Here is a 14178-nt window from a genome sequence, read left to right on the forward strand (position 1 = left end):
AGAAGGAGCGACCGGTTGGTTTTGAGAACACTTACTGTTGGCTATGTTGGTGGCAGTGTAACTGTCTGCCATTCCTGAGACCTGGCTGGCAATGCTGACCTCACTGGCCCTCCGCTGGCCCCGGGAGAGGGGGCCCGTTACGGGGGATGAGGGGTACGAACTGTCCATGAAGACACCACCATGAGACTGAACAACATCCGCTATTGAGCGCAAACAAGGAGATCCCATTAGACAGAGACACAGGAAAGGGGAACTCACAGTGATGGGAGGGATGGGAGATGTGGATTAGGGCGGCAGGAGAGAAATGTGACAGCAGGCACCGTGGTTTCAGAGGACACGTGAAACCACAACGCAGCCACATGGTGGCTGAAGTCAGATTTCTTTAACCAGCTGACATATGACCAGCATATGAACACATAAAACACTTAGTGGATGTCAAATCACAAATGTTCACATCTGTTACAGTCATACCCACGGATTAGAATCTTTTATGGAGGTGACTTTCAACTAATACTAAAGTATTAATAAAACATAACAGAATAGTGCTGTAAATTCTATAAAGCCGACAAAATCTGACCATTATCACAAGTAAAACACACAAATCAGTATATTTAGGATGTATAGATTGAGGTTGATGTTCAAAACGCAAACACAACATTACAAGCAGCACAAAGTTCACAACAAAATCTTTCTCTGAAATTCAGATGACAATAGAAATACCCTCTGCCGACATCAATATTATGATACTATGGAAATGATGCAGACACACTAAAACTGGGCTCAAAAACCACAGCACAAACACATGTTCACAACACTGAACATGACATAAATATGTGATGGCAACACAACAGATGCAGAGAAGCTTTTTGCAAGTATTCCCATGGCATGATGTGACAAGTTGGTATAATTTCTACTTCAAAACAGAAAAGAAATCCTAAATTCACATTGTTTAATATACAGCAATTTAGAAATTACACTAGACACTGATCTATCAGTGTCTCTGGATGAAGAAACAGGACTACAGCCTCTTGAAACAACAGCGATGGGAATACTCAGAGCGCATGTAGTAGGTTAAAAAATCCAAGCATCTTGGACGTAGCAACAAGACAGATGGAGAAAGAAGAGACAAACAAAAGGCCGTGACTGAGGGTCAGGACAGATGCAGATGACTGGGAGAGGCTACACACACTCCATAGTGGTGGGTGTGGCTTTGAAGGAGCCCTCCTGCCAGTTTAGCACAGGTACAGGGATGCAGGTCTCACTGATGGTCTCCTGACAGCGAAGGAACAGAGGAGGCCCGCTGTCAAGTAGCAGCTGAGCGTTGCTCTGGACTGTCTCCACTAAAGAGGGGGGTGGAGGGGCAGAGGGCAGGGGTGGTTTTAGAGGTATGCAGATATGGGGACAGAAGGCCAAGAGAGGAAGAAGAAAAAAAGACAAGGAAAACACAAACATATATGAAGCAAGAACAACTGAACACGAGACAAGAAAGAGTCAAGCCCTTAGTGGAGCCCACTGCTTTTGGACCAGAACTTCTCCTTGGTCATAAACCATCTTATCATCTTGACCGAAGGCTGGAAACAGGCTATCTGCTAGGTATAGAATCACTCTTTTGTCTTAAAAACTGTCTTGAATTTTGCTTAAACATTTTATTACAACTGAAAACAATAAGTAGTTACACAAGGAAGACCTGAGAGTATTCAGAGACAGCTCATCTGATTCTCTCTTTTAGGGAACATCAAACTATGGCCTAAAGGAATTTAAAAATATCTGTGTGCATGTTCAGGTTATTAACCTTCGTGTTCCTCTTTAATAAGCTCTGGTTTCTGACACAATAGTGGAAGGTATATAATTTAACCTCAGTAAAAATAAAATCTTCATCAGTTCACTAGTGAGCTTACTATTTTCTGCATCTTTTATCTACAATAACCACAAATACAGATCTGTGCGAACAGGGTGAGGCTCTAAGGGTTACTCCATTATAATGAACAATCTCAACGGAAACCACCAGCAGGACTATGATCACATTTAGATGAATAAACTGCTTCACAAAAGACGTTGAAGTACAAACGGTAGAAAAATGTTTCATTTTTCTTTGAGACAGCGTTGACGCAGAAAGTGAACTCATAGTATGCTACTAAGGCTGCTTTAAGGCATCTGTTATCTATGGCATGCATCCATGGGAAAGAGGACAGTGGGTTACAGTCAGTATCTGAAGCGTCAGCTGATGTGATTGGAAATTAAAAGGAGAAATTGAACAGCCATTACTTTACAGGGAATTATGCATTATGTCTGCTTTTGTAAATGCAAGTCTGAACAACATGAATTCTAAACTGTATGACTGTATAAATATGTATTTAGAATATAATAATGAGGCTTTTATAAATTATCAAAGGGACTCACCCAGTAGGGCAGAGTTTCCATCTCCCAGGGGGAACCGCTGGTAGCGGGGCACGTTGAAGGGAGGGAGGAGATGAAATTTCCTCTCCAGTAGAGGCTCCAGGCGGGAGGCAGAGGGATCGGCCGGGTGGAACAGGTTATACACCTGCTGACAGGCAGGCCTCAGCTGGGCCACTAGGGGGAGAAATCAACCAATGAAATGAGAATGGAGAATTGAAGAACCTGAAGGATGGAAAAGTTATGCAAGAGCTTCTCTTAATCCATCCATCCATCCATCCATTATCTATACACCGCTTAATCCTCACTAGGGTCGCGGGGGGGTGCTGGAGCCTATCCCAGCTGACTCGGGCGAAGGCAGGGGACACCCTGGACAGGTCGCCAGTCTGTCGCAGGGCTACATATATAGACAAACAATCACTCTCACATTCACACCTACGGGCAATTTTAGAGTAATCAATTAACCTCAGCATATTTTTGGACTGTGGGAGGAAGCCGGAGTACCCGGAGAGAACCCACGCATGCACAGGGAGAACATGCAAACTCCATGCAGAAAGATCCCGGGAAAGCCGGGACGCGAACCAGGGACCTTCTTGCTGCAAGGCGAAAGTGCTAACCACTACGCCACTGTGCAGCCCGCTTCTCTTAATCTTCTCTTAAAAACACATGAGGTCTACAGGCATTTAAACATTGGTAAGATCAACCAGATATAATTTCTGGAAATATATTTTTTGAATATGTCCTATAGAACACTATATTAATAAGTAAATTTCCACCTAAGGCAAATGTTTTTCACTTTTACAGATAGGAGAGTTAATTAGTTCCTTTTTACAATATCCTCAATGTTTGCTATCACTGATTACACCACAAACACACAGCTTTTCTCTGTGCTAAGCAACTTACCGTCCAACATAGGAATGACAGTCTTTCTGAGGGCCAGTACCAATCCCAAAGGAGAGCCAAAGAGGAAAAAGTCTGACACCTCAAAGTCAAACTTCCCTAGGGAGCCTCCATCCAGCATAGTGCTGCTGCTTGACCTGCGTGAGGCTGCGTCGTTCCGCAGGACACTGGAGTGTAAGCTGGAAGGACAGCACAAAGTCATTTACTCGTTGTAGAACTGAAAATAAATCACAGTCTGACAGTGCAAGAAAAAAGAAGCAAGTTTTCTTATTTCCCAGGTGAGGATTTTTGTCATCCACACTCAACACACCTGGACAGGAAAGCCTGGTGTTGTTTTATTGTGTCCATCTCGTAGGTGGAGGAGTCGCTTCTCTTGCGTGGCAATTGTCTCTTGGTGTCGTCACCAGCGCCGGCACGAGGGATGTCGATGTTACTGCGGCTGAGGTGACGGCTGCCCTCCAAGGTTGGAGACGCTGATCCATGTCCGCTGTTGACGATGATGCCAGGAGAGAGCAGGTCCTGGTCCTACGGGCGCAATTCATGAGAATGTATTGAGAAAATTTTCTGCGTAATTGACATCATTGTCATGAAAAAAGGGTCCAAATGCATGCACGACTGTTTTAGGTTAAAGTTAAAATGTTCTTGTGCATTCACTACGCTGCATGTTTCGTCTCTTACCTGCACACTGATGACGCTGCCCCTGCGACTGCTGTTCTGGCTTTCGTTTACTGTCTGATTGCTGCTGCACAGAACATCAAATCCCAAGATTCCTCCCACACAATCCCCGATGAGGCAAACCTAAAGAAGGATCAGAAATAACATTTGTGATATAAATTCTTAGGGTTCAGGTTTAACATAAGAAAAATATAATTACATTTACTGTTAAATGGCTGTTCAAGAAGGATACAATTCATACAATATTGCAAAACTGCTTCAATTGTGATATTGCTAGTCATTGTAAAATGGCATACTGCAAAACATGACAAATCAATCAAATACTCTGACTGACCTGGCCAGAGAAGGCAGCCCCATCCAGAGACTTTATGAACTCAGCGTACACCTGATTAGCTCGGACGATGACGGTGGCCACAGCTTCCTGGTACTGTGGAGCTGAGGTGGCCAGCAGGGGCAGAGCTGCCAGCGGGATGTGATCCTGACTGCTGGACAGACAACCCTCATCGTAGCTGTAAGGGTTCAGGCTGTCAAAAAAAGAGAAAAATGGGCAAAATTAAATTCTGACCAAGTCCAAGGCAACCATAGAGGATGTTGAAGAAATGAACAGAGAAAGAGAAGACAACACTTATGAGCTGCACCCGGACCTATTCCAGCCAGTAAACATTAACCTTTCATCACTATACATGATGCTTGGAGCCTGCAGAAAAATCTGTGCATGTGTGTCCTCTTACTTGGACACTAGGGAGAAGGCCTCAGCACAGATGGCAGGGCAGGGCACCAAGCGGATGGCGATGCGTCCCAGAGCAGCAGGGTAGTGAACACGCATGACTGTGTCAAAAGCCGTGCTAATCGTGTTGACGTCGGCCTGCTTGCTGTTCTGGTCTCCACCGCCTGTGTCCAGGATGTTCCCTCCATGCAGGACCAAGATCAGCACATGGATCTTGGAAGGCTGCAGACACTGTTGGGACGAGCTCTCCTGCAAACAGCAAATTAAGAAAAAAAAAAAAAAAAAAAAGGGTGACGGACAGGAACACTGAGAAACAACCCTTGGAGAATGCTAAATGTTTATGTACTTTATTAGCATCAGAAAAGACAGCATGCTTACTGAGTGACAAAAAAACACAGATAAACAATAATGCCTTTGCAATTTGGCACCAAATCACTTTTATCCAGTTTGTCATGTATGGATTTGTGTCCATCTCTTCAGACATGGACCTTGTTTTCACAACCATTGAGGGGCAGAGAACCATGAAGGGATATAGAACAGAGTCAGCCTCCACCTGGACGACTGTTCAACTAACAGAAAACAACCATGCTTCCTGAGGACAAGTCACAGTAAATAGAACAGCACAATGTGTAGTTTTGTCTTGCGCGCCTGATCCAAAACTTCACATTTTCATCGACGCACTAGATGTACACTCAATGCCACAGCTGTAAGTACACAGTGGTTGAACAGAGGGGGGTGAGGTTGAGGAGTACACATGGACTGGGTTTGGGCAACGTCAAGGACAAGGGCAGGGGGGCAGTAAGTACTGGGTCTGTCCGGACGGATCGGAGGTCTCTGTGGAGCTACTGTGCCCCACAGTGTATCTGGGGCAAAGTGTTTTACTTACTGACTGGTGCCTTGTTACCATGATGGTGGGAATAGGAGAGCTATCAGCTTGGCCACTAAGAGATTCTCGTATCTGAACACAAGAGCACAGAGAGGCTCAGGGACAAACAGCCCGTTTCTTATCCTCCAAAGGTTAAAGCCTGACATAAAATGTCTCACAGTAAAAGACAAGCTCAAATCAACAAAAGCTTTGGGTCTTGAAGGGAAATTTTCTGAAAGGGAGTATTTATTTCAGACATGGAGCTGCATCAGAAGCACCTGGTTAGGACTGTGGTTTGTACATACACTCAGTGTTTGACACACATACCTCATCTAGTCTTTCCTCACTGGCCGCTCTTTCATAATCCACGGTCATTTCCTTGAACAGCTCACCTGAATACACACATACACACACACACTCTTAACATCAAGTATCACAGCAGTGTGACTGTCGATGATGAATTGCCTGGCTGTGATCTTCATCGTACCGGGAGTCTCCTCCGTGTCTGCGGCTTCAATCTTGTCCATGAGGTCGTTGGAGTTCCATTTAGCAATTTCCTTCGGGAAGACCTCTTCACCGTCAGAGAAATCTTCTGCAGAGGAAACACAAGAGACGTCGTGATCAGGTAAAGTGTGTCTGCCAGTCAGGGTCTACAAGTTGTCATTACACCTATATGTAATGTATAGTGTTCCACTGGGTTGTGTGATTTATATTTGTTTATTAAGTAATATATGGAAACAGTAATGCAAACGTAAGGGAAACCTGTCAAGGTTTTCCACTCAGTCACTGGATGGATTATTTAGAACTAGTTGACATAAAGCATCACTCACTGCCCCGCAGTACGACATGTATTTTCATGTATTAAGTATGTATTTATGTTCATCTCTTTCTGATAAGCATCCATTATTTTGCAAGTTAAAATGGCATGCAGTTGCTGTGGTGTAGTTCTATTTTCAACTATACAAACTGATTTGTTAAACCATTAAATATTCATGTGTCTTTTGAATGTGTCTGAACACATGCATGGACTGGGTCATCCAGCCACTTACATTAATCTGCAATTTTAAAAAAGGAAGCTGCAGGCCTTTAAACTGATTCTTTTCATCTCATTTCTCTCCTGGAACATTTTTTAAAAATTGCCCCAGTGTTATCATTTCTAAGAAATAGACGGCTGCCTCATGCTCACTTTAGCGTATGTGAGCAAACTGAATATTTAAAATTTTATGTATAAATATTGTATAATTCAGCTTACTTTCATAGTAGTTACAAATAACACAAATGTAAGAAATCAAATGGAAATCACGATATTTCATGATAACGTGCTGTGAATACTAGTAGGAAGTTGCAGCAAGTTTTCAAAGTAAAGTCTTTTATCATGAAATTGTTCGAGTTCCTACGAGATTATCTGTTCTTTAACAGTTCTACGTTAAGTACTCTTTGACTGCCGTTTAAGGCGTTTCCTCAGTTGCTTCAATATTTCTCTGGCCTGTTAATAAATGTCTAACAATTTGGTCTTAAAGTGGCTAAAAATCAAGGTGAGAGGGTAAAGCAGTACTTTTTTTCCTGTCTCAGCTGCAATAAACAGCGTTATATTGCAGCTTCATTTGCAAATTGTGAGTAGTTCTATATATTTGTGACGCCATATAAGACTTGCATCGAATCAGACGTGCTAAATGTGGTGTTTATTATGAGTTTTCCTCCTAAACCTTCTATATTAATTTGCACAAAAAAAGCCAAAGGGGGATTAAAAATAAACTTGCACATGTCTCTCAAGTATTTATAATAAATGATTACTGCAGGAGGAGCGTAATCACCAACAAACTTTACAGACAGAAATCTAATATCAGGTGCAATCTGAGCCAAGTCAGTCTGCTTCCATATTTAATTTGTGTATCTCCATCATGTGAGTCATCCAGACACCAAAGCACACACTAGTGTTTGTACGCATAAATTCATTTTGATACGCCAACTTCATTTATTTATCATGATTAAATAACTGCTTATTTCACGATGTTGTCTCTGCAGTGCAAGAATCATAAGTAGGTGAGACGGGTGTTGGAGCAGGAAGATTCGTATTGACTGTCAGTGTGACAGAAAGTGGTGAGCTCTAACTGATGACAGTGTAGCCACAACTTTATTCAGCTCATTTGATAAAACCTAATGTGCTTTCACTTCAGACGGCCAGCATACAACACTTAATCATTACAAACATTAATACTGCAGCACATAATGAATTATCAGACGTCAGCACAATTCATTGTTTCTACTGCGTTCCACTTACTCACAATGTCACGAGCAGCAACGTATTCAAATTAGAAAACGTAGAAACTAATGACTATAGCAAAAATTTGCATTAATATAAGACATGACAGTAATATGCACAATTTTATTCAGGTATCATCATCATGACTAAACAGTAAGTTACAATTTCACCACACAAACAAACACCGTGGAGCTATTCGACGGGGGTTGTTTATTGCTTGGATGTATCATGGATTGTGAAGGATTGTATTGTGTGTGTGTGTTGGTGTGTGTGTGTGTGTGTGTGTGTGTGGTGGGGTTAAATGATGATTCAGGAACTGGAGTGTGATGGTGAGTGAGGGACTGGTGGGCAGAGATGATTGTGATTCTGAACTTGACGTCAGGATGAGACACCTGGCCCGTATCCTCAGCCAAACTCATCCAGCAGGGAGCACGGGTGTTGCACCACACCCACCTATTTCAACTGCAGCCCCAAAGCATGCTGGGTATCTGGGAAGCTTAAGAACTGATCTGTGGTTAAAGAAATGCATGCAGAGGAATTGAAGAAAGGGGAGCAAGCAGGTTCTTGGAAAACTGAGCACAAGAAATGTTTGATACACCTTGAATTTTAAATCAAAGCAATGGTTACCATGAGCATCGAAGAACTCCTCATCGGAGCTGTCGTCTGAGTCTCGCGCTATGCTCTGCATCCTCCACTCTGAGATGCTGTGACGTGACGGGCTCACTAAAAAACCACACGAGCAAAAAATTCACTGTTATTTTGGGACATGTGTTTTGGCCTTTCTCTTCCTTTTCAACACACACACACATACACTGTAACAAAGAAATGCTGCACAACTCCCCCACCTCACACACACAGTGTTATATAAACATGCAACAGTCTCTGTGGTGCAATTACTTCATCACAGATGGGCTGCTTGGTGGTCAGGGGTGGCGCGTGAAAAGTTAGGCCCAATGTAACACTGACAAGCAACAAGTGCACCAAAATAACCAAATGCCAGCTGAGGAAAATTAAAATATTAAAAGCAGGCCTCGTCTATCACGTCTTGTATTTATTCCTCGTATATCATTAGTGCAGAGAAGAGGGGGGCAGTGAGAGGGGGACACAGCTGTAGCTGTCAGCACACAGAAGGAAACAGCAGCAGTGGAGGGGAGGGTCACTCTGAGCAGCGTCAGCCTCCTCTGGTCTGTGATGTCAGCAGTGCTGCTATAAATATCCCAGGAGAAAACCACAGGGGGGAGGTACAGGGGTGAGACAAGGCATGCTGGATGAGAGTCAGGGTCCATGTGGCAACCACAATGAGCGCTACCTTCACGAACGGGCGACACCCGAGATGGGTGTGTGCCGACGTGAGGTTTGTGATGTCAAAGCTGCAGCTAAAAATAACCCAGGTGTGCAGGGGTAAGAGGACGTGAGCCGGACACGACATTTAACGTGCGAGCAATAAAATATCGTTATACAGACTCAAAACACTCCAATTAACACCAGGCGTTGGACAGAACAGCAAAACGTGGCACAAAGCAGAGGCTGCATACTAAAAAGCTGCTCCTGGTGTGTTTGACTTTATTAACACCAATTCAACAATTTGAACCCAGAGGTCTTTAGTAGACTGATTAATTCAGCTTGGGGGCGACTCTCAATGTGTACACTTGTGAACAGTTGAACCAAAAAAAATGTCATTAGTCTACATCCTGTGCAGCTACACATTTAACTACAGCTTCACTTCTTTACGTGAAAGCCAACTTTAACAGATACCTTTCAGCTTTACAGGGAGGCGAGGGAATTTGATAGTCAAAAGACTCATTTTGAGCCTTTTATTGTACAGGATGTACAACATACAAATGACACCAAAAAATTTTTTTACACAAATGAAAAGGCAAATCATTACACTATTGTGGCACCAGCTTGAAGCTTGACCTCGCTGAATTCTTCACATTCAAGCTCTAAGTGTGGATGGGTTTCAAATATCACAACTGGCTGTGTTTACTTATGAGACAGTTTGATTGTGATGTTAGTATTCGTCAGTCTGAAAAATAAGGCTCCAAGGCAGTTTGAAGTGTAAATACAGACGAGATAAAGTGTGAAGGAAAGAGTATGCAGGTGCAAAGCTCCAGGAAAAGAACGTATAGTGGAGAGCAACACGCAATGGATGTAGGTTCCTCTGACACCAGTTTCACGCACTGTCACACACATAGGCTACATCGGTGAAAGGGTGAAGACGCTGTTCTCCTCACCTCCTCTCTTGGATGAGCGGGAGGATCGGGAGGATGTGGACCACTGCTTGGTGAGTACACCTCGTGGCTGGAGAGTGTCTCCTCCTGAGCTGGCGACCACTTCCTCAGCTTCAATAGAGCTGATGGCCTCTTTAACCTCCTGATCTTTGTCTGGAGACGGAGCGCCACCGTTGGCCTCGGTAGCCTCCTCTGCCTGGCTAAACTGGGCCATCTTCCTGGCCAGGGCCAGCTGGGTCTCCAGCTCCAGCTGCCTGATGTCCTCTATGGTCAGACCATACCATTCATCCTGCCAGCACCAGGCCTGCCGGTGGGCACGCACCATCACCTTCCTCAGGCCTAGAGAGAGACAATAGTACTAATAATGCTCCTCTCAAAACATGCTGTTAGTAAAAGTCACAAACTACAACACTACACCAAAGACTGAAACATCTGTGTGTGTTTACTCACCAACATCATGAATGAAGCGTTCAATCTTAGACTGCATGCCCCAGTAACGGAACTCCACCTTGCAGAGTTTGTAGGCACACATAATGGGGGTCTTCCCTGGGTTATTGTTGTACTCTTCTATCCAGTCGTCCTGCAGAGGACCCCTCTGGGTCTTCACTGACTTGTAAAGCCTTGGATCTTCTTCTGCTTTGTACTCATGAGGGGGGATGGGATCTGTCACAATGTCGATTGGATCTGCCAAAGACAAATCGCATTGACAGAGCAATGACTTGTGGTGCCAGGTATTTGGAATGTGTAGCATGAGCGATGTCACTGTTGTTTGATTACCAATCATGTCATGATGTGTAGTTAAATGGGTGGGGTGGTGCGACATGTATGGGCTTGTGTTTAACAGCTTGAAATTCCTTTTGTAACTGAATTTCAGCCTGACTAACCCATCAGATACACAAGAAAGAGTGATTGATTAAAATCATTACAAACCATGTTGGAACTGGGTCATGCACGCCCTATGAGCATTCGTTTCTGAGCAGCGTTGTTTTCAATGGCCAAACATGCGCCCAGCCACAGAAAAAAACAGATGCTGTACCATGTAACTGCCACAAGTGGGCCACATCCACTGCTTATGATTGAGTAACGAGGACAGATATCAAAACACCCACAGATGAAATCTACTAAGAAGAACCTGACACCTTAAATAATTAATGCATGAAAAGATCACTACTTGCTGTGCTGATTCTCTAATAAATCTAGATGGAAGCACTGAGTGTACTTGAAAAGTTAGTAGCCAAATACACAATATTTAGTATTTTAATATGAGTTTCTACTGTCGAAAAAGTTCAGAACTTATATAAATGATCTCACCAATGGTCCTCTGTCTCTTCTCTGCTACCGACATGTTGAAGACTTCAGCTTGATTTCCAGTGTCAGGTTTGTAGTAGGTCTCAATGTCAATGGAGAACTTCTCCACAAAGGGACAGGTGTATCTGAAGGAGAAGACATAACAAAATCAACAAAGAAAGAGTGAATTACAGGTTGATGCCTTGATTTAAAGAATTATTTTCCACCTGAATGGCTCAAGATCAGAATTACTGTATTAAAAGCGACAACCTCTCACTACTGAGGGTAGAACACACGAGAGCCATGCCCATCTGTTGCATCTGAGGCATCTACAGCAAAACTGTCACCGGTTGAATAGATGTGTCAACAGGCACTTGGAGTCTATCAATATCCTGACAGTACAGTCAAGGGCACATCTCTTTTCAGCACCTTCATGTCGCTGCGTTTGTCAGGCCCCACACGGACAAACAGACTGACACCCTGAGAATGAGGGGCCATCAACGTCTAGCAGCCCGGGAGCGCTGCTGGCCACATGGCAATCCGATAGTCTGCGAGGTAATATTCTGACAACTTGCTCTGAGGTTTTTATTCTCTCCTGGCTTTTATTGACAGACAGCTGGACGTCAGACTTGGCACTGTCAAACTAACTATTCATGGCATTTATGTATTACACTGACAGAGTTTGAATTATGAGCTTCCTCACAAGTTGGGGTTGAATGTGTGTACACCCACCAGCTGCAGCAGTTAGGTGCACCCAGCATTTAGAATTGTGAAACCTTGGCAGGTGGACTTTCACTTTTGCTCTAAAGGGGTGTTAAGGTGGCCTTCTTATAAGCAAACCTCACCTAGTCCGAGTGTAAGGATAGGCATTCCAGGACTCCTCCTCAACCCTCAGCGCTGCTTTGGGCAAGATGGAGCGGAACCAGCTGGGAATGTGCATGCCAATGTGGTAGACCTTGTGGGTGTACTGGCCTGTCCCACCCGGTCCATCTGTGTAGGGTTTATTCTCTAGGATCTCCACCCCACTACCTTCACCACAGCTTTCTTCTCTGCTCTTTTTCTGTAGGAAAAACAAAAAAGCAAAGGAAATTACAGTGAGTCGGCACAGTGTTTGCATATTAGCAGTGCGGAAACTGGAGGAACTGAAACAAACAAATGAATGGATGTGGTGCCTTCCGCAGACACAGTCAGTTGTTATAGTGAGCAGACAGGTGAAATAAGACTGGACACACCAAAATTAATAGCTTCCTGAAAGCTCTGCCAGATCTGAATTGCAAATCAGGAAGCCCAAAAACCAGCTTGTGGAGCCACACCTTTCTCATATTTACATTCCAGGTGCACAGAGGAAGAGGCTGGGTGGAGCCTGCTGATGCAGTTGCGTAGAGTTACAGCTGGATGATTCAAACTTTCAAAGACAGGCATGTAGAGCACGGAAAAAGGCATATTTGCAATTTTTATGACATCAGTTAAACAAGAAAATCTAAACAGGAGAGCATAGTCCAAGTGCTGACAATATTACAAACAGGGGGCAAGGTACGAGGGCTGTAAATGTCAGAGATTTCTTATGTGTCATCAGTTCTATTTGTCTTATCAGCAGTTGTCGAGTCTTTCTCCCGTTTGTTCAATGCATTGTTTAGCCCAGCAACAAGATAATAGGGGGACAGATTTCTCAAGTCGGTCCGGTGGGAAGAGGTGATGCAGGCCAGCCAGTGCATCGGCTGAACAGGGGGAGGAAGCCATGAAGCATCCAGCCCTCCGGAACTCATTACCTCTGACAGGTCATTCATTAGCCACTCGTCCTGCTCTCAACAGCCCAGACACAGCTCCAAAGACACAGCACAGATGCCACAGCGCTGTCAAATCGAACATACACGTAGCTGGTACACGAGACAGGAACTCAACAATGAATCATGCTGCAGTTGAAGTAAATGTCAAGTTTACAGCGTACCATATGTGTACAAATGCTATAAAAAGGTATGCAGCTACAAAAATACACACATACAAGCCAAAATGTGTGCACACAATTTCATGAAGTCCAAAAAGGAAATAATCTTCCTACTTTGAGTTCGATTTGACTGATCACAATCAGGTCAGCATAAGTGCATTTTCACTACCATTATGTACGAGGACTTGCAGAGTTTTCAGGATGTATTTATTTTTCCTTTTGTCTACAGCTGACAGCTCCAAATGTTGGACAGAAATATCTTGATGTTATGTCAGCACTTAGGGAAAAAAGAAGAAAATGTTGTTTTGCAGCAGATTATCCCTTTAATTCAGTTCCTGACATGTGACTGCAGCCTGTCAAGTGTGGAGTGTCGACCCTTGTTCTTCCTCTCCCCCCTCAGAGCGAAGGGTGATTCTCTCCAGTTCACCAGGAAAAAGATTACAAAACACTGGCCAGGGCTTAGCTGTTCCCTCAGGGGGGGAAGTGAGAGAACAGACAACATGCTTAAAGTTAAACGAACACTAAATGTCATGTTGGATCTTAATGAATTCGGCACACTTTGTCCGTTATGTACACAGACCTGTACCTGTGGGGAACAGAAATGACAAAATAGTTTACAAGAGCATCAGCTGCCTGGACACAGAGGGACAGAGGCTCTCTTCTGTTTTAGTATTACATACTTTCTGGCTCAGTACAGAAAACAAAGTACCTGTTGTGTTATGAGCTTAATCCCTGGCATAAAACCTTAGCTACACTGCACTCTCTCTTGCCAACCTTTCTTCAAACAGCCATCAAAATTAAAGCTATAATTATGAAAGCCTAGTGTATGCATTTAGATCTGGCTGCTCTGACAGGATGAGAGTCACATCCTGGTTTTTTCCTCTTGCCCTC

The 14178-nt window shown here is 43.7% G+C and overlaps 1 protein-coding gene across 8 annotated transcripts in view; it reads right to left on the minus strand.

Moving 5' to 3' along the window:
* The window catches only part of LOC111576649 (membrane-associated phosphatidylinositol transfer protein 2-like), a 42438-nt gene that overhangs the window by 8071 nt on the left and 20189 nt on the right, over positions 1-14178 (minus strand). For 4 of the 8 annotated variants that reach the window (XM_023282421.3, XM_023282424.3, XM_023282420.3 and 1 more), the window contains exons 3-18: positions 12188-12402; positions 11367-11488; positions 10506-10739; positions 10059-10394; positions 8452-8547; positions 6049-6153; positions 5889-5953; positions 5583-5654; positions 4701-4945; positions 4304-4493; positions 3973-4092; positions 3605-3819; positions 3298-3473; positions 2401-2571; positions 1188-1340; positions 36-200 (exon numbers count right to left, since the gene is read on the minus strand). In XM_023282421.3, the coding sequence (XP_023138189.1) occupies positions 36-200; positions 1188-1340; positions 2401-2571; positions 3298-3473; positions 3605-3819; positions 3973-4092; positions 4304-4493; positions 4701-4945; positions 5583-5654; positions 5889-5953; positions 6049-6153; positions 8452-8547; positions 10059-10394; positions 10506-10739; positions 11367-11488; positions 12188-12402 (2680 nt within the window). The remainder of the gene's footprint in view (positions 1-35; positions 201-1187; positions 1341-2400; positions 2572-3297; positions 3474-3604; positions 3820-3972; positions 4093-4303; positions 4494-4700; positions 4946-5582; positions 5655-5888; positions 5954-6048; positions 6154-8451; positions 8548-10058; positions 10395-10505; positions 10740-11366; positions 11489-12187; positions 12403-14178) is intronic. The other 4 variants (XM_035953846.2, XM_023282423.3, XM_023282422.3 and 1 more) reach the window with 3 other exon arrangements.

The sequence above is a fragment of the Amphiprion ocellaris genome, chromosome 6 (assembly GCF_022539595.1).
Source record: "Amphiprion ocellaris isolate individual 3 ecotype Okinawa chromosome 6, ASM2253959v1, whole genome shotgun sequence".
NCBI classification, from domain to species: Eukaryota; Metazoa; Chordata; class Actinopteri; family Pomacentridae; genus Amphiprion; species Amphiprion ocellaris.